This window comes from Haliaeetus leucocephalus, unplaced genomic scaffold (assembly GCF_000737465.1).
Source record: "Haliaeetus leucocephalus isolate CR32 unplaced genomic scaffold, Haliaeetus_leucocephalus-4.0 Scaffold2, whole genome shotgun sequence".
Taxonomy (NCBI): domain Eukaryota; kingdom Metazoa; phylum Chordata; class Aves; order Accipitriformes; family Accipitridae; genus Haliaeetus; species Haliaeetus leucocephalus.
Window position 1 is genome coordinate 16718324 of NW_010972438.1, and position 18388 is coordinate 16736711.

General features: G+C 44.6%; 2 protein-coding genes across 3 annotated transcripts in view; one reads left to right on the forward strand and one right to left on the reverse strand.

The window, feature by feature from the left end:
- Window positions 1-5362, forward strand: part of EMC3 (ER membrane protein complex subunit 3) — a 5654-nt gene extending 292 nt beyond the window's left edge. Inside the window, exons 2-8 of one of the 2 annotated variants that reach the window (XM_010572765.1) lie at window positions 70-127; window positions 927-1020; window positions 1724-1828; window positions 2522-2603; window positions 2755-2834; window positions 3451-3533; window positions 5113-5362. In XM_010572765.1, coding sequence (XP_010571067.1) covers window positions 70-127; window positions 927-1020; window positions 1724-1828; window positions 2522-2603; window positions 2755-2834; window positions 3451-3533; window positions 5113-5241 — 631 coding nt within the window. In that variant the 3' untranslated portion in view covers window positions 5242-5362. Of the gene's footprint in view, window positions 1-69; window positions 128-926; window positions 1021-1723; window positions 1829-2521; window positions 2604-2754; window positions 2835-2962; window positions 3055-3450; window positions 3540-5112 lie in introns of those variants that run through there. The other variant, XM_010572774.1, reaches the window with a different exon arrangement.
- A 4859-nt stretch (window positions 5363-10221) lies between these two features.
- Window positions 10222-18388, reverse strand: part of USP4 (ubiquitin specific peptidase 4 (proto-oncogene)) — a 54891-nt gene continuing 46724 nt past the window's right edge. The window contains exons 15-23 of the mRNA XM_010573707.1: window positions 16724-16915; window positions 16093-16181; window positions 15075-15290; window positions 14929-14999; window positions 14206-14321; window positions 13192-13341; window positions 12355-12458; window positions 10683-10771; window positions 10222-10560 (exon numbers count right to left, since the gene is read on the reverse strand). Coding sequence (XP_010572009.1) covers window positions 10459-10560; window positions 10683-10771; window positions 12355-12458; window positions 13192-13341; window positions 14206-14321; window positions 14929-14999; window positions 15075-15290; window positions 16093-16181; window positions 16724-16915 — 1129 coding nt within the window. The 3' untranslated portion in view covers window positions 10222-10458. The remainder of the gene's footprint in view (window positions 10561-10682; window positions 10772-12354; window positions 12459-13191; window positions 13342-14205; window positions 14322-14928; window positions 15000-15074; window positions 15291-16092; window positions 16182-16723; window positions 16916-18388) is intronic.

An 18388-nucleotide genomic window follows, 5' to 3' on the forward strand; every position in this document is an offset into this window, starting at 1 on the left:
CGGGGGGAGCGGCGGCCGGCCCGCTGCCGCCTGCGGCCCTGCCGCTAACGCCCCATGTCTCTTTTCCAGCCAAGTCCTGATTCGGAGCAGAGTCCTTCGGGAAAACGGAAAATACATTCCAAAACAGGTACGGAGCCGCGGGAGCGGCTTTGCGCTTTACCGAGAGGGTAGCTGCGAAAGGAGCGCGAAGCGAGAGGCTGTGCCAGCGGAGTTAGAGGAGCTCCCGGCCGGCGGCGGCTCCAGCAGTGCCCCGCGGGGTCAGAGGGTCTGGCCGGGTCTCCCCTGGCCCAGCGTAGCGCCTAGAAGCGCAGTCGGTAGCAGATGCCTAGGAAGCCCGGACGCAGGGCCACCGTATGTGGCTTTTCCCTGACATTAACGTTAGCTTCCACTGCTTGGTGTTTTACCCGGATACTAAAACGAAGCCTGCATCCAAACCATCGTGTTTAATATCTGCCAACAAATACAGAGGGATTTAATACCAGCTTGGGATAAGGAGGTAGTCATACAATGCTTAGTTTGCTGAACTAAAAATCTCTCGTTCATATTGGCTCAGTCGCTGCCAAGTATGTATGTTGTAAAATCCAGAAGTCAGCTGGGGGGAGTGAAAATGTCCGATGTACCGGTATCAGTACTGAACCAGCAAGAACTTTGCACAAAGCGCTAAAAGCTCTTTAATGAATGTGGATTCTTCTTCACAGAAGCCTTAGAGTTATTTTAAGAATTTTAGAAAGCCAGAGAGCTGGTACTCTGGATCCAGGGAAACAGAAAAGCGAGGAGCTTTAGAGCACGCTGGCAGTGAAGTACCTCCCCAAGAAAGAAGGATGCATTACGAAAGAGCTCATAAGATGCCTGCATGTCTGAGCAAGAAATAATGCTTCTGTTCTTTCATTTCTTATGGTGTTGGCATTGACTCTCTTTGTTTTCAGTCTTTTCTGACCCGGAAATATTATTTTAATAACCCAGAGGATGGATTTTTTAAGAAAACAAAAAGAAAGGTAGTGCCTCCTTCACCAATGACAGGTACGTTAAGATACCATAAATATAGCTGGGCAGAAAAACTATAAGTTTCTGCCAAGGTACGAAGGTAAACCAACTTTGCAAAGAGCTCACTGAATGTGAGGGAGGGCGTGGGACTGTGTGGGTGGGTGTTGGGGAGGAGGGGGGAGCGAGAGCCCTCTCTTTGGTGGCGACACGTTAGGTCACTTCATTTTGCTTAACTTCAACCTCCAGCTGCCTGCAGCGTCTCACGAGACCACAGCCATCTCAGTGTTGCCAGAAATGGGAGGTCCTGCTCTCACTCATGTCCTTTCGTCAGTTTTTTGCACCAGCTCCTGCAGGACCTTCTCTAAACTGATTTAACTTTAATTTTAACTTAATGTGGCCAGAGACCTCAGCAGCCAATTAGCTGGATAGTTCATTGTCCCTTTTCTAACTAAATCAGCTTGCAGAGGGGTCAAGCAAGTTCAGCAATCTGGAGCAAGGGATGGGGTCAGACACAGCAGAGAACACAACACCCTTCTGGCGGCAGCAGCAGCAGCCTCTCATCTCATTTTGCAAAGTATTTTACAACAGTGGAAACTAATAGATAATGGGATAGATAGTGGGATAGGACTGTTATCTCTCATGCAGATTCTTAATTAAAATAGCTGACATTAGAGAAGTAATGTCTTGTTTCCCTTTATTGTGATACACTGCTACTTGACATCAAATCTGTGATTTGCAGATCCTACCATGTTGACAGATATGATGAAAGGGAATGTAACCAATGTTCTGCCTATGATCCTCATCGGTGGTTGGATCAACATGACGTTTTCGGGGTTTGTCACAAGTAAGTGTCTGCAATAACACAGCCCATGGGTCTGACCGTGTTTCTGATGATGACCTTGAGGGTCTGGGCTGCGCCAGAGATTTGCTCCTCTACCTGAAAGCAGTCGATTGGAAGCAGTGTGAATTTGGCTTGTGGCACTTCTGCTATTCACTCCATGAGCTGCGTTGATTTGCTTGCCCCATAGCAAAGGAGGGAAAATTGTTTTCAGAGTACTGGCCATGGTCACAAAGAAAATAGCTCATGTATTCAGGAACAATTGTAATGACAAAACCAATATTTAAATTTATTAGAACTGCCTAAACTTCAAGTTGATACAATGGATTTTCCTCTGAACCTGTCCAGGGATTTGGTTAGTGTGTAATGCAGAGTATATGCATCAAAAATTCCCAGTCCTGTTTTTTGTCTTACTGTTTATGTGATAACTGTTACCTTAACAAAAGACATTCCCCTTCACAGTCACTGAAACAATACCTGCAATGGTTTGGTCATTCGACTGATTTTCAAAAAGTCTTTTCATATTAAAATAAATACAGAACTACAGCTTTTTCAAAAGTGCATGTTAATTTGTTATTGTATGCATTGCATTCAGACTACATTATATTTAATAAAAGTACTATCTACGCGCTTTGCCATTTACTTTGCAATTATGTAGTGTCACTTTGTGAAACTGGGCTTTTTTTTTTTATCCTGCAGCAAAGGTCCCATTTCCTCTGACGCTGCGTTTTAAACCGATGTTGCAGCAGGGAATTGAACTGCTCACTTTAGATGCGTCCTGGTAAGCTTGTGTCCTCAGTAAGCAAGGTCGAATATTCACTGGGAAAATTTTGAATGTGTTAATAACCCTTGAATGGTCTGTGCGTGCTTCTGAAATGAGATCACAAGCCAGCTCTGAACTGAAATCAACCATGCTTGTTCTGATTTATCAGGGTGAGCTCTGCTTCCTGGTACTTCTTGAATGTGTTTGGACTCAGAAGCATTTATACTCTTATCCTGGGCCAAGACAATGGTAAGACACTGTCATTTCTGTGAAAGAGCCGGCTTCTCCTTCCATGGGATGACTTCTGAGGGAGGCTGGGGAAGGATTTCTAAATTTCCAGCCAAAAAGCTCTCAAAAACCTCTCTCGCTTCTGTGAGGTTACTCTCCACTGGCCAAGTTTGACATTACCTGCAGCAAGTACCCAAATCTTCTGCACCAGCCGTTTGTTAACTGCTCGTAAACTTCCATGGTAATTAACCCATGCTTTCCTTCCCATCACATTGGTGTGCAGAAATTTTGCTCTCAGGCTTGCTTTTATTTCTAGCAAGTACCAGTTTAAAGGACAGCTGCAAAGATTTCTTAATGCTAGATGTGGGTCAGGACAGATACTGTTTCTGGGGGTATTGGAATGCAGAAGACAGTATTTTCCTGAATTTGTCTCCATATTTTATGTAAACTTAGCTAAGATGTAGGGGGTGGGAAGAAGATGTCTTATGAGAACTCTTCCTGGCACGTTAGTATTGCATTTTGGGTGTTTCTGCAACTTTGTAGGCTATAGCTAGAAACCAGCCTGGTGACACCGTGCTCCAAGAAACGCTGTTTAAATGATACAAATAAAAATCAACCTCTCTTTTCTCTTTTGTAGCTGCAGATCAGTCTAGGGTGATGCAAGAACAAATGACAGGGGCAGCAATGGCCATGCCAGCAGATACTAACAAAGCATTTAAGGTACAGTATTCCCACCTGCATTCCTGTTTGCTGTGAACTTAACAGGACTGTAGGCTATATGTAACTCAGCCTCACCCTGCGTCAAGTAAGGCAATTGCTCTGGATTCCTGTTCCTAAAATTAGAGCTGACAACTGGTGAAGGGTATGGAAGTTGCCCTGGGTCTGGCAGAGCCCTAATACCCTGAAGTAAACCTGATTCATTAGTCATTCCTAATACAAAAGCTGAATTCATGTGCCATCTTCTGCTGTTGCAGAGGAAGATTTTTTCTTTCCCTTGAGATCTAGTTCCAAAGGAGAAGCTGGCTCCCAAAAAGTTGTGTTACTAGTGCAGCTGAGCATAAGTCCAGCAGGCACACAATGGAACTGGGGTAAGAAAATCAAGTAAGCAAGTTATTAGCTCAACAGAAAATCAGTAAGGATTTGACTGTGTCTTGAAGGTCTCCTAAGCAGTCTCTGTTGGCACTTGCTTATTAGATTGCCTCTACCTTTCACAACCCTAGTTTATGCATGAAGGGAAGGTCCTGGTTTCTGTTTTTATGTCCTGTAGTAGAGATTTACACCCACACAACCTGCTGCCTGGGAAGTCAGGATGGTCTGCTCCTGCAGTTTCTTGTATTCAGTAACCTTCCTGGTTAAAAAAACGCCACATCACCCAGCCAGAGGCTCAGCCAGGGAAGAGGGTGGCTGCCTTTTGCAGCTCTGGTGGAGCAAGTGACTGTTCTCTCACAAACTGTCAGCACTGAGGTGCAATTCCAGCCAGTACCATGCGCCCTCTTGGCTCACATCCCTCTGCTTCCTTTCCAGTACTGGCTACCCAGAGCAATTTTGTCATTCAGCCCTGTAGGGACCTAAACCTGCTATGTGGTCCCCCGCAGGAGCAAAGAGAGCAAGCCCATATTGCAGGAGAAGTGTTCTGGCCAAGAAACACCAATCTCTTGCTGGGCATCACATGACATGATTTTGCAGGGTGTATGCGGCTTATTCTACAATACTTACTGGAGCAACACTTAATGGACTATGAGGAGGAGAGATTGTATTCATAGGTGGTGGAAAATGAGTAGTGGGGGAGATCGTTTTCATATTTAGGATGAAATTCTGTTCTTAGGTCTTGGGCTACTATGAACAGCTGGCTTAATGAATTAATATACTCCGCAGCTCCAGGGAGCTTGTTGGTTGGAGTACAGTCTAATGAGGCACATCAAGTCTGTGATCAGTTGCAGAATTTTTGGCCTGTAACTGTTTTTGTCAAATGTCTCTGAACTAAAGAATTAACTAACCACAAAGCACTTGACACCGCCACCCCAGAACAGAATTTGCTGTGTTTCTACAGTTGTTTTAGAAGAAATGGAGTATTCCAGAAGATTAGAAGGTTCTCAAAAAGTAGATAATGTACTTTTGACCAATTAATGCCCAATTAAGCATAAAACACTGAGAGTTGACAGGATTGCCAGGTTTTTAATAGAAATTGGGGGTTTTTTTGCAGTTTTTAAGTTAAGTAAGTGCTGCTTTGTGCAGTTCTTGTCCAACTACTTTAATACTGTGTTGCTTTCCTTTCTCTACTTGTTTATTATCAATGCAGACAGAATGGGAAGCTTTAGAACTGACTGATCATCAGTGGGCCTTAGAAGATGTAGAAGAGGAGCTCATGGCAAAAGACCTCCATTTTGAAGGCATGTTTAAGGAAGAACTTCAGACCTCCATCTTCTGAATTTGAGAATATGCTTTTGTCTCTTCTTGTAAAAAACTAATTTGAAAAGAAATCTGTTCCTTAAAACTATATAATGTATTTTAGCAAGGCTGAGAATAAAAGAAAAGCACCATGTTCAGAACTGTAGTTACCTAACTTTGATTTGAGCCCCAGGACTGTGTGTGTTGTATTTGAGCCAAAGGCTCTGAGTGTGGGTTTCTAGCTGGAGTTCTGTTTCTATTCCTGGGAAACATATGCTGGAGAAAAGACCTAAAATTTCTAGTTCTAGTACACAAAGAGCAAGCTTGCTTGAGTTAAGTTCCTTAACTTAAAACTTCATGAGACTGAAAAAGTATACAAGTAGTGCCTATGTTTCTGGTTTTATCCTTTTGAACAAATGCATAGCTCATTATCCTTCATGTTAGCTAATTCAAGACTGACTTAGCAACAAAGTATGTAATGCACCTTCAGATTCAGTTTCTGAAAGCAGTGGTTCTTCCTCTTTATACTCTTTTTTTCCTGTTACAATAATCGGGGTTTGAAGCTTTCTCAGAAGAAAAAAGCAAGAGGGAAATACCACTTGCCCACGGCAAAGCACGGGACAGCTCACCTTCCTCTTGTAGCCAAGCCTGCACCAAGGCTCCCTGGTGCTGCAGCATCCCTCTGCTTTCTTCTGCCCTGGTCAACCTGCTGGTGGACACACCGGTGGTCACGGGGGCAACTTCTGCAACTTCTCTGGCAACGGAGAGCCAGAGATGGCATTTCTATGCAGAGGTAGCAAACACACAGACTATTTCCCTGTTAATTTAATCCTTCCCAAGTCCATTTATAAGCACCTCAGACTGCCTGCAGGGGCCCTCCTCCTGCAGGAGGTACGCCTAGCAAGGAATGGTGCCTGGCTGTTGCCTGTAGTCCCTGTACAGCTATTTACCATGCCAGGTGGGGAATATAAATACCTTGCTTTAAGGCTCCCACCTGACATCTTCTTGCACTATAGAGAACAGGGAGCAACTGTTCCTGGCTCATCCTTCTGCAGGAGCTCCTCAGATCGCTCTTCCTCAGGGAGAAGAGTCCTAACCTAGGGAAATGCTTCTTACACAGAAGCTCTTCCATACTCTGTGGCTGTTGGTTTCTCCCCCTGAGCCCTTTTTTGGGGGGTGAAATTACACAGCCTCTTCAAAGCAGGAGCTGAGCCAAGTCTGAGACACAGCCTGTTTTCTGTTCTTGCCAAAATTGTCTTCCCTCTGAACAGGAGCCTTAGCTCAGAGATGTTCTTTTCTGCCTCAGAGACCTCTTTCCTGAATGCTAGTAACAGTGCTTCACTGGCAACATGATTTCTGTTTCAGGTTATTTTTCCCTCCCCTTTGCAATGGGGAATTTCATTTTGGTTCATGCCCTCTGTTGTTCTTGTGTAAGTGTGCTGGTTTTGGCTGGGGTAGAGTTAATTCTCTTCATAGTAGCTAGTATGGGGCTATGTTTTGGATTTGTGCTGAAAACAGTGTTGATGTGTTTTAGTTACTGCTGAGCAGGGCTTACCCAGAGTCAAGGCCTTTTCTGCTTCTCACCCCACCCCACCAGCGAGCAGGCTGGGGCTGCACAAGGAGTTGGGAAGGGACACAGCCGGGACAGCTGACCCCAACTGACCAAAGGGACACTCCAGACCATATGGTGTCATGCTCAGCTGGGGGAAGAAGGAGGAAAGGGGGGACATTCAGAGTGATGGCGTTTGTCTTCCCAAGTAACCATTAGGCGTGATGGAGCCCTGCTTTCCTGCACATGGGAAGTGGTGAATGAATCCCTTGTTTTGCTTTGCTTGCGTGCGCAGCTTTTGCTTTACCTGTTAAACTGTCTCTTTCTCAGCCCATGAGTTTTCTCACTTTTACCCTTCCAATTCTCTCCCCCATCCCACTGGGGGGGAGTGAGTGAGCAGCTGTGTGGTGCTTAGTTGCCAGCTGGGTTTAAACCATGACAATAAGCCATTCCTGCAAGCCTGCATGCTGACACAAAATACCCAAACACCTCCACGTCCGAAAGCTGCCCCTTTGCTTTCCCCTTCTTCCCGTGATGGGTTTCATGCCACGCTTTGGAGGCCAGCATTTCATAGTGAAGCTCACCATCTGCTGTTCTACAGTGAGGCTCTTCTCACCATCACTGAGGCTCCAGCTAAGATCAAGCTCCTCCACTATTACACCGTAATCACGACATGAAGACTTCAAACCTTCTTGCTGGGGCTTCACAGCCCACCTTGACCTGCAAGATTTTGACAATCCCTCAGATTCCCTGCACGCACACCAATGCTAAATGCACACAAGCCCATCACATTTAACTTCCTCAGTCTTTTCCAGCCTGCTCTCATATACATGTTCAGGTTGCCTTCAGGAGGAAATTGCAGTGACTTCAGGACAACTATTTCAGTGGTACAGCCACAAGCAGCCCTGATACGTCTGGAGAAACGGGACAGAAGGAAGGCTAGGACACCCCCCCTGAGATCCGCAGAGGAAGAGGAATGATGAGGAAGCTGTAGCTGAGGCTGCCCAGAGCCACAGAAAGGCAAGAACAGGCTGTGCTACAGCACCAGATATCAGCAACCCAGCACTGCAGGTGAGAAAAGGCAACCCTGGAGTGAGTACAAACTCTCAGATGTACAGAGTGGTGCAGGCAACGTCTGTTTTTCTCCCAAACCCCCGGCAGAGCAGGGAGGGGTTGGCTCCATAGGACTTGCCCTCCCCTAGCTGAAAGAGCTCCTGGAGCACCCGGCATCCCATCCCCACAACCAGCAGTCTCAGGTCACATAATGAAAGCTGAAAATACAACAAAACCCAGTTTCAGTGCAAACCACTCTTTAATTTTCCTCTTTGTACAATAGAGCCAGCCACTTACAAAGTGCTAGTCTAAAAAACAGGTCTGGTATTACAGCACACACACACCAGCTGAAGCCCATCAGCTCAGAGGCAGAGAAAGTAAGAGCTGGGCCACTTTTTCTGCAGTACAACAACAGTCTGTTCAGCATCTGAGCATCGGAGATGTAGCCCCACTGATGTGTTTCTCAGTGTCAGCACAGGTATGGAGGCAAGGAAGAGGACAAAGGCTGTTTCAGATTGATTTTTCTTTTAAAAAGGTCTTTTACTCCCCTCCCTTTCCTCTCTTCCCCATTCTGGAATGCCCACATGATTTTCTTTCAGGGTAAAACAAACAAAAAAATGCTGATCAGAGTAATTCAGTGCAGTGCTACAGCTTAAAAATTGCTTTTTGGATGCTCCCCTCAGCACTGAGGAAAAAAAACCAGAAATACAGTATTAAGAGTTGTAAAAATCCCAAACAACCCCAAAACCAGAACAGCAGAAGCAATTAAGCAATTCTGATCTCAAAATTCAAATTTCAATGCTTTAAAAGCAAAATTCCACAGAAGAGGATCACAACACTAGTGTGCCAGCTAGAGGCAACCCTCCCTCCTCCTCTCTATGGCCTCCCAGTGCCCTGGCTAAGGGGCTGCATAGTGCTGCCTTCCCTTCCCATTGCTTGGAGCCAGAGAAGACAGCGAGTAGCTGGCTGGGCTTTTGCTCAGCTGCGGCACAGCGGAGGTACAGGGATGGCCACACAGCAATTTCCTATGGGGCTTGCTGCAGAGAGCTGCGGAAAGGGAGCTGAGGTGGTGTATTCAGAGTTAAATGGATGACCACTGTTACGCTGACCATCAGAGAAGGTTATGGTCAGCAATGAAGCCACAGGGACTGTGCACAGAGGACCGAGTGGCTGCAAGCATGCATTTCAGTGGGAAAAAAAGCAGGGGAGTAGCGTGTCTTAGCCTTTTGTTCTGCCAATGCACCTGGCTCCAAGAAGGAAAAACCCTCCTGTTTGGTTCACCACCTTGAGCTAGATCTTTCCCTAAAAAACATAGACTATGGCTCTAGATTTTTCCCATTTTTCACATGGAGGACCAGTTCTCCACTGAGGACTGACCTGATCTAGTGCTCACAGGAGTCCTCATTCAAGAAGAAAGCTGGACTCAAGTCCTACAAGCAACATAGACAGTAAAGGAGGACAGAGGGAAGAGCATTTGCCAGTTGCGCCAAAAGGATGGAGCAGAACTATTGAACAGCTAAGGCAGAGAGACCTTGGACAGGACCGTCACACCTGCAGCCTCACAGAAGATGATGGAGCATGGGATCTAAAGGGCAGTGCTCAAGGAAGGAGGAGAAAGGCTGAAAGCTCAGACAATCCATTGCATTGGGCTGTCACCCTTACAGGTGATAGCTCTGGGGACACAGTGCTGAGCTTTGCTGGAGAAAAAGCTCCAAGGAGTCAAAAAAATTATAAAAGGATAAAAATGCTGCCACTGCACAAACCATAGGAGAAATGGTGGAGGCAGAAAAGTGCTTACAGAGCAGCCTAGAAGTGGGAGGTGTGGGAGATGGATGGAGAGGACAAGAAATCGCCAACCTTATGGATGATATTTTCTCTGCAGAAGAATGGGAGCCAAAACAGCTGTATCCTGCATGGCTGTGCGGATCAGCCTGCACATATGCCATACCATAGGCAGGTATGATTCGCTTCTGGAAAAATGTCCTACCTTACAGGATTCAGTGTTCACATGAAAAAGGCAGAGTCAAAACTGCCCAGAAGAGCCTCAAATGCATCAGTGAAAGGACAGGAGAAAAAGAACCATTTCCTGCTTAGCAAGGGGACCAAGGTATGATGGCAGATACTGCGACAGACAGGCCAGATATACACAAATTTGAACAGCGCTTCCAGAAAGGGTGCAGCAAGCCTCCCTGACACAGGCAGTGCCCAACAGCAACACCAGAGGGTTGGCAGGAAGCCCCCATGCTGATTCACAGAATCGTACCCACCATACTCCTCTGCAGGCCCCTGCAAGGCTCAGCTGTGACCTGGCCTCCAGCTCAGGCTGTACTCTCCTGACCCCAGCTACAACCCTAGCCCAAGACCCAAAGCCGCAGCCCAGCTCAGCCCCGACCCCTGCCTCTAGCCACACAGCTCAGCCAGATTTTAAAAAGAACTTTATTGAAGCTCCAATATATATTATTTTTGGCCTCTAAATACCCAAGTGTCAGCACCTATTCCTGGCTCTCCAGTGCTATTCTGCAACCCCCAGCACTGAATCTTTCAGTGCTAGATTTTCTGCTTGACTCCTACAGAAGGAAGAAAAATTTTCATACGCCTCAGGCATGGCTTTAGAAGAGCAACCACTAACATGGTGGCAAGTGCTGGAGATGATGTTTAGTTGGTATCCATGCCGTCACACTCTTCTTGAGGAGGAGATGGGGCAGTATGTTCCTCACTGTTTCGGCGCTGATAAAACAGCACATACGCAGCTTTTGTCTACCAAACAAAGAAGAAAACCACCTGAAACAATCCACACAGCTTGGCTGGAAATGTAACACCCAAAGGAGGGAACCGCACTTTCAGCACAAACTCAGATTAGCCTCAGGCCAAGTACTCACCACTATTTGGTCTTCTGAAGCTGCCGACACACTGCTGTCATCAAAGTAGTACCACTTGTCATTCACTTTGTTCTTTGCGTAGGCAGTGTCTGTTAGGAGAATAAACTGCAGCTCAGTACTCCCAGGAAGACTGGTAGGTAACGCCACGCCAGCTGCGCTGCGCTAGCGATGCTCAAGACTCAAACTGAGTGTGCATGGGAGGCCAGGAGCTAGCTTTGACATTAACTACCCCAAACCTAGTTTACCGACATACACATCTTCTAGAACATGCTAGCTGGTCCAGCTAGTCTAGAACCATGTTCCACATACCAGACTTAGCCCTGATAACAGAGGTATAGGGCAAAGAAACTTAGGAAAAAAGTTACAGTGTTTTGTTCACCCCCTTTGAGTCAGAGCTTTCCCAAACACACAGTTCAAGACTCTGCATTTTCATGTGAAAGAGAAGTTTTGTTGATGATGGATCTGATCTAGTGCTTGCAAGAGTCCTCACTCAAAAAGGATGTTGGACTAAAGTCCTGCAAAGTCTCTTCCATCCAAAACTTCCATGACTATGATCTCCAATCTCAAAACATATCCCCCTTCAGCTAATGCTGTCCTACAGTGACATACTCTACAAGTTAAGCACATACACTGCCAAATGGGAGTTCATCATCCTCCCATAGTAAAATGCTTCTGGGTGGTTCTAGAAGTGCCACCTACAGCATGGATCTGCACAGACACCTGATACAGGGAACTCCATCTACAGATGCATTTCATCTACACTGCAACAAAATCAGTGACAGAAAATACAGACTTGTCATCTATCAGACTTGTCGTGTATAAGAAAGGGTCTTTTTCTCCTGATGGCATGACATTTTCCCTGCTATGTGAGCCCTTGTCAGTGTAAAGGTGGAGACATTCTATTGTAAGCTAGTGCCAGCTGTGCAACCAAGAGGTTGCAAGAACTACACATTTGTTTGTGGCTTTAGAAAAAGTCTGGAACAAAGGAAAATGAAAGAAAAAAAAAAGTGCTTTAAGTTGCTATTGCAGCAAACAGAATTCAGGATAGAAAATGCAGAAAGGCATCAGACCCAGCTTCACAACAAGCTATGCCCTCTGCTCTGTCTTCCCAGCTTATGGGTGACAGCTGCTCGTCAGATCTTGTCTTATCACCACTGGGTGAACCTGGCAAGCTCCTGCTTGGCTGGCTCGACTGCTGGCAATCTCTGCTCTGCAGCTGTGATGCTGCACCTACATTGGACAAGCAGCTGCAGGGAAAGAAGCTGAGTCTCGGAGCTGAACTGACAGCTTACACTGAAGACTCTCCCCACCACTCCCCAGTAGGAAGCTCCTTTCCACAGTTTCACGTTCGGCATGGAAAAATTTTTACTCCACTCATAAATTGGGGAACACCATCACACACTCTAATGTCTACTAACCAAGGTCCCACAGGCATCAGAGTCAGACCTCAGGCAACTGCAAACTACACAAACTGGCTACCTGCTCTGCAGATCCTAATAGGAAGGACATTACCTTCCAATACAATATTCACCTGCATACAGAACACAGGTAAGCTTTGGACTAGACACCCTTGGTGTGGGCTGCTGCAGGTCTCCAACACACAAATCCCTCCTCCCATGACCCCTCTGCCCATGTTTCCTTGCACACAAAGGACACAGAAGCAGTTACTCACAGTGGCCTACTCCCATGGCTCCATAGTGATTGGAAACTGCAATGAGGTCATACACATATGAGCCTGCTCTTGGGTCACAGACAAACTCGGACATGTTTAAACCCCTGGAAGGAAATCCAGAAGTATCAGTACACCAGTAACCAGCACTTTCTAAAAAGTGATGCATGACACCAGTGAAGCTCTGCAGGCAGGCTGCACTGGTGGAGAAGTGCTGCACTCTGCTGCTCAATGGCCAGATGTTATTAGTGTAAAGACCAGACATGTTACCCCTCCCACACAGGGCAGGCCCTGGTAAACACATCAAGCACCGCCAAGAGATTTAGAGGGAGGTGCTGAATTAAAGACAGTTCAGAGTGTCCCTGTGTAGGCATGAAAAGTGAGACGGGAGTAGTAAGGAATACACTTAATCCTGCAGCAGGATGCTGACAAGCAGAAGCAGTGGAATGAGGCAGGCTTTCATCTTGTACTTGTGCAATTCTCAGTACTACAAGTGCAGCTCTGCCCCACAAATGTGCTAAATTCTCTCTGCAAGTTCTCTTGGTTCAGCAGAATCACATGGTTTTAAACTAACTTCAGAAGAAACAGTACCTGTTAGTAACTTGTGTTGAGATGTATAGAACTGATTAAGGTTAAGATTAACAAAAAAAACCAACCAATAAACAAAAAAACCCCAACAATCCCAACCAACTCAACTCATGCCTGCTGTCTTGCAGTTCAAACCCAGAAGACAGTTCCAGTTACAGCTTTAATAACAAGCCCACCCAACAGTAACATCAGAAGTAGACTTCTCTTGACTAGCTTCTTCAAACTCTTCCTCGCTTGACGGAAGAATCCTACCTGATAGGGAATTCCACAACAGTGTCAAGTTTATCCCTCCAGTATCTGCTGTATGAGAAGCGTTTTAAATGCACTACCAAGATCCTGGGCAAAGACCACAAGTCAAACTTCTTTGTGGCCTGTTGATGTTTCTTACAGTTAGGGCAGTACCTGAGGAAGGAGTAACAAACAAGGAAATGAATGACTACTTTAAAAGAAAAGCTTCTAGCCTTCCATTAAAAGACGCCTCGATAGCGCAGTACAGTCCCGTGCCTTACAGAAGGCATTTTGGCTGTGGAATATGCAGGTGAACACTCTTCCTCAGAGGTTTCCAAACTGCAACTTGCTTTCACTTTATAGGCAAGATGTCCTATGGCAACTGCGTTAACTGAACATTGTACAAAGATTAATTTTTCTTTTGTAAATTAAAAAAAAGGTTTAAAGGTCCCATTACTTCTTTATTGTCTCCTGATGCAGCTCAAACAGGTAACAGTTGCAAACACATCTATAGCATGTAATTGGAAATTAATAAAAACCAGTCATCTACTACACTATAAGTTATTTTCTTACACAGCTAGCTAACAACCTCCAAAGATCTTCTGCACGCACAGTAATCACATTTTGGTCACTTAGGATCTGCTGGACTTAGCTCCTCTAGACTATGGATTTTTGGTAAGAGTTAGGAGCAGGTCAGGACGGGTTCAAGGTAGAAGTAATACAGGATTAACCCCTAAGATGACAGATGTATTCTGGGGAATTAAAAATAGCCTGATCTTTGGAAGCTACATGCCCACTGCCACTTTTTTTTTCCTTTTTTTTTTTTTTCTTGTAAGTAAAGGCAGGAAACAAATACTTTTTGTTAACTGATGTCTGCAGCCTGTTGAGTCAATGACTTAACACAGAACTGATAGACTTCTCACAGATGAAGACAGAAGGACAGACCTGGGAAATTATCAGAATCCCATGACAAATAATGTGAACTCAAATAGTTATGGCATTTTATGATAAACATGGGAGGCAGACAGAGGGTCTTACCACGGGTCATGTTCACCAAGCGTTTCCATAGTAGTGAAGAGCTCTATGCAGTCTCTGAGGGCTACCACAGCCTTCTTCTTCTGTGGTTGTAACATACTTCCATGTTTTTCAAATGCCTAGTGAAAGAGATGTACACTTTTTTCAATTCCATTTAGTCTTTAATCCTTGACAGCACAAAAAGGAACATGCTCGCCTTCACCATGCTGCCTATTTCTGCCCTTCCCCACCCACACAATCAACTCAAACTTCCAGCTACTCCTTTCTTGTGTTAGCAACAGTCCATAAGAGAAAATATAATATGTCCTTACTTCAAAGTTGGTGGGTTTGGGGTTTTTTGCAAAAGAGTAACAACAGGTTATTCTGTTACAAAACATGATCCAGCAGAACTCTCACAGAAAGAGTACAGAGCTTTCTACTAGGCTTTATGAATTTGTTTTCAGGTTTCTTTCGAGTTTTGGGGGTTTGTTTTGTTTGTTGAGTGGACTATGAACTAGACTACTTAGCTTTGAAATTAAAATGTCTACTTTTCAGAACACAGTGGAAACAGATCAGCAATTATAGATCTATAGACCTTATCACTAAAAGATTTTAAGTAAACATACCTCATGCTGGTGACTCCAATTTTTATGAATGGAGCTACACCTACATTTCACCATTTACTGTCATCTTTTAAGTACATGCAAGTTTACATATAGATTATTTATGAAAAGAGCATACTACAACCTGTGCCTCCTGTTCATCAAAAAGTAGCCTCCGCGTATCAGAATCCCAGTCAATAGCAAGCGCAGAAAAAGCTACAAGAAAGAAGAAACATTTATTGCAAAGGTGTGAGGAGAAGGAAGAAAAAAAGACAGCAAGACAATAATTACCATTCAGTTTTAAGATTTTTCCTTCTACAATGGAGTTTATCTCAGAAGTCCCAGAGGAATTCACGAGGCTAAAAGTGAAATGCTGCTTCTTGTAAGGCTGCGGGTCTCTTGCTGACTCGATCTGCATACAACCCTCAGAGTGGCAGGGATCAACTTCTGCCAGCTTTTCCTTGCCTTCCTGTCCACCATCCTGATGCTCCATCTCTTCAATGTCACCTGACAATATTTAAAACAAGCACAATATTTAAGAGCTTCAGTGAAAGTTTAGACTGACACCTCACATGGACAGCTGTTTGCTTGCATGAGCCTGTTATGACACACACTGATTACTCAGAAAGTAAAGACACACAGAAAAAGAAATCTGTGCTTGCTAACCACTACATCTGAAGTTGTATTTTTTACTTTAGCAGATAACAGGTAACATGGTGGGTTTTATATCCTAGACGCGACAGAGTGCTCAGTTCATAGTAGGTTAAAAATCACACCATCTGACAGCACATCCTAATAAACATCCCAAGAGAGAATCAGCAAGGTTGCAGTTGTCTTTACAGAAGGGAATATGTAAGTCTCCAGGAAAGTTATTTCCATTCTTTGGGAAAAACGGGCAGATTTTTTCCCGCATTTAAAATTTCCCATTTAACTTGTTCCAGTTGTTACACTCACAGCAGCACAAGTGAATCATTTAAAAGAGGAAAGGGAAACATGCATTTGCAATCAATGTTAAAAGCTTCCTGAATACCTAATAGGGAAGCAAGGACTTCCCTAACATTGGTCAAGATGAATGCACACCACACCTTGTTGCCCTGCTCCTGCTTACGCATATCTGATGTCCCTTGGAAGGAAAATGGTCTACAAGATTTCTCACCACACCATGCAGAAGTCCTATGCAATAGCATGGTTTAATCATTGTGAAAAAACAATCTGCTAGAGCTTAAGGCAAATACACACAGCACAACCAAATGTTAATAAAAAGCTTTAAGTGCTGAAAAGCTTCCAGCCTATTTTGAAAGGACTTTACCTTCAACCACACCATTGGAGCCATTGCAGGTTCCTTTGTCTGGGCAGGTTGTAGGGTATTCTTCTGTCAAAGGGAGCTTCACATAGCGGCTAAAGAGAGGGAATACGTTTATCACACAATCATACCAAAGCTGTACATCAAAACAACAGCACCTCTCTCCATCCCCTTGCTCTCCAATCCCCCTCAGCAAACCAGAACCCATCCTGTACAGCACCATTTACAGACCAAGAGTCAAACACCAACAACTCAGTAAGTCTCTGTTCTCACTACTTGTTATAAGTTTTATTGGCAGTAAATGGAAAAGGCAAAAATATGTTATGGTGGCTCCATCTGAGAGCACCGAAAACATGGCCTGCTCCTGACCCGTTTTGCAACACCAAGCAGATAGCTTCCTTGTGACTGCCACTAGCATTACCTTACAGTCCACTTTTACAGAGACCAAAAAAACAGGACCTTGAAATGTCCCTGCAGCCTCCAGACACCAATGCAATGCAAATCCTGGTTTATACACCACACACAAGTCAAGGAAAATTCTTCCCATTAACAAGGATGCAACAATCCTATTACAGTGTAATTGAATAAGCGATCACTAGAACTTTGCATAGGATTCAAAGGTACAGACATGACTTACCTGATCTGCTCCAAAACCACACTGTACAAGTGATCCACAGTGAGCTTGTGCTTCGGCACAGATATTAATAGTGGCTGACCAAAGAGTACGGTCCCTGAAGTATTGCTGGATTGCCTCATTGTCTTTTCCCGAAAGTAAACAGAGAGAGTAACGTAATCCGAGTCATCCTCACTTGACTTGCAAACTTCGTATCTGTTCAAAAGACAGGTATTTCCATGGGTTATTTCCACTGCCAAGAAGCACAGCATGTAGAACCAATATGAATTCAGTCCAACAAGTCTCTCCACCAGGTCCTCCTGAGAAGGACAAAAAGGGTTGTACTCTGTCTTCATGCTACAGAGCAGTTTCCTGAACACTTCCCATGGCTCACAATGGCACAGGATACATACCTACCACCAACTTGACTGCCACATTCCCTCCATCGTTATTCCTAATTCACATCCCTATTGCCACTCACCTCTCAAGACACTAACCTGACAACTACATGTTGCTTCAACCAGATCACAACGTCAGTGAAAAATACTAAATGCACTTTGAAATCCCTCAGACAGTGTTCGTTCCCACTGGAGAAAGAAACCCTCTTGATACCTTGGGTCTTGCATTCTCCCAGCCTCTCGTACAGTTAATGGCCTGAGCTCACATCACTGAGCAGCCAATGCTTCAGAAAACCAAGAGTTTGGAAACATCTGCTTCTCAGAAAAATCCAAGGACAGTAAACACACAGGAAAAACATTCTGGAAGAAAACAAACAGCTCTGGAGAACAGTGAGGAGACTGAGACACAGCTTGTACAACTGGGCAAAAAAGCAAATGAGATATTTGCAGATGTCAGAGTCAAAAGAAACCACATAGTCCAACACTATCACATTGTTCGCTTCAGGGCTATCCATTACAAAAGATTCATTTTCAGGAATGCCAAGTCACACTGCTCTTTAGTTTGGTGAGTCACCTGTCCCAGACTTATCTTAAAACTGAAAGAGAAAGGAAGATTTCACGAAAGATGCCTCTACACATAACAACCAAGACCACAATCACATAGCTGAATGTACCAACTCTTAACAGCTGTCTTACATTAGACAAGCCACTTCCCTTCTCTCAAGAGCCAAGAAACATTTTTTTATTCCTGTGTTCAAAATGCCCTTGTAGAGCAAGGAGAAGAACAAACTTCAGAGTTGTAGTTCTGCTCCATCTTACTTAAACAAAAAGGGATCCCAGACTTGCACTGAGTCAGTAAAGTACATGAAGAAAAATATCCTGCCAGAGAGTCCCAGCCCAGCCCATCACGAGCATTAGAGACCAGAGTCAGCATAAGATAGTGCAATGCAAATGGCTGTTGAGGTTTTCTAGGCTGCCAGTGCTATTCAGCTGGATACCAGCACTGGATACAGTTCAAACCTGCTAAAGTTTCCTGAGAAACAGCACCACAAAGAGGTGAATTATTTTACTTCGCACTGTTTAAATAACAACAGACCATACTCAGTCCCAGAATATCATCTATTTTTAAATCCAGGTCCTATGAGACCCTTAAGCTGGACTCCTATAAAACACGACATACACACATTCCTCGACATTCTTGTGACTGCCTCTCACGCCACCTACACTGTGCTCTGCAAGCAGCAGTTAATGCAGCCCCCATTTATACTCCACCCTCATGCACCTGAATGAA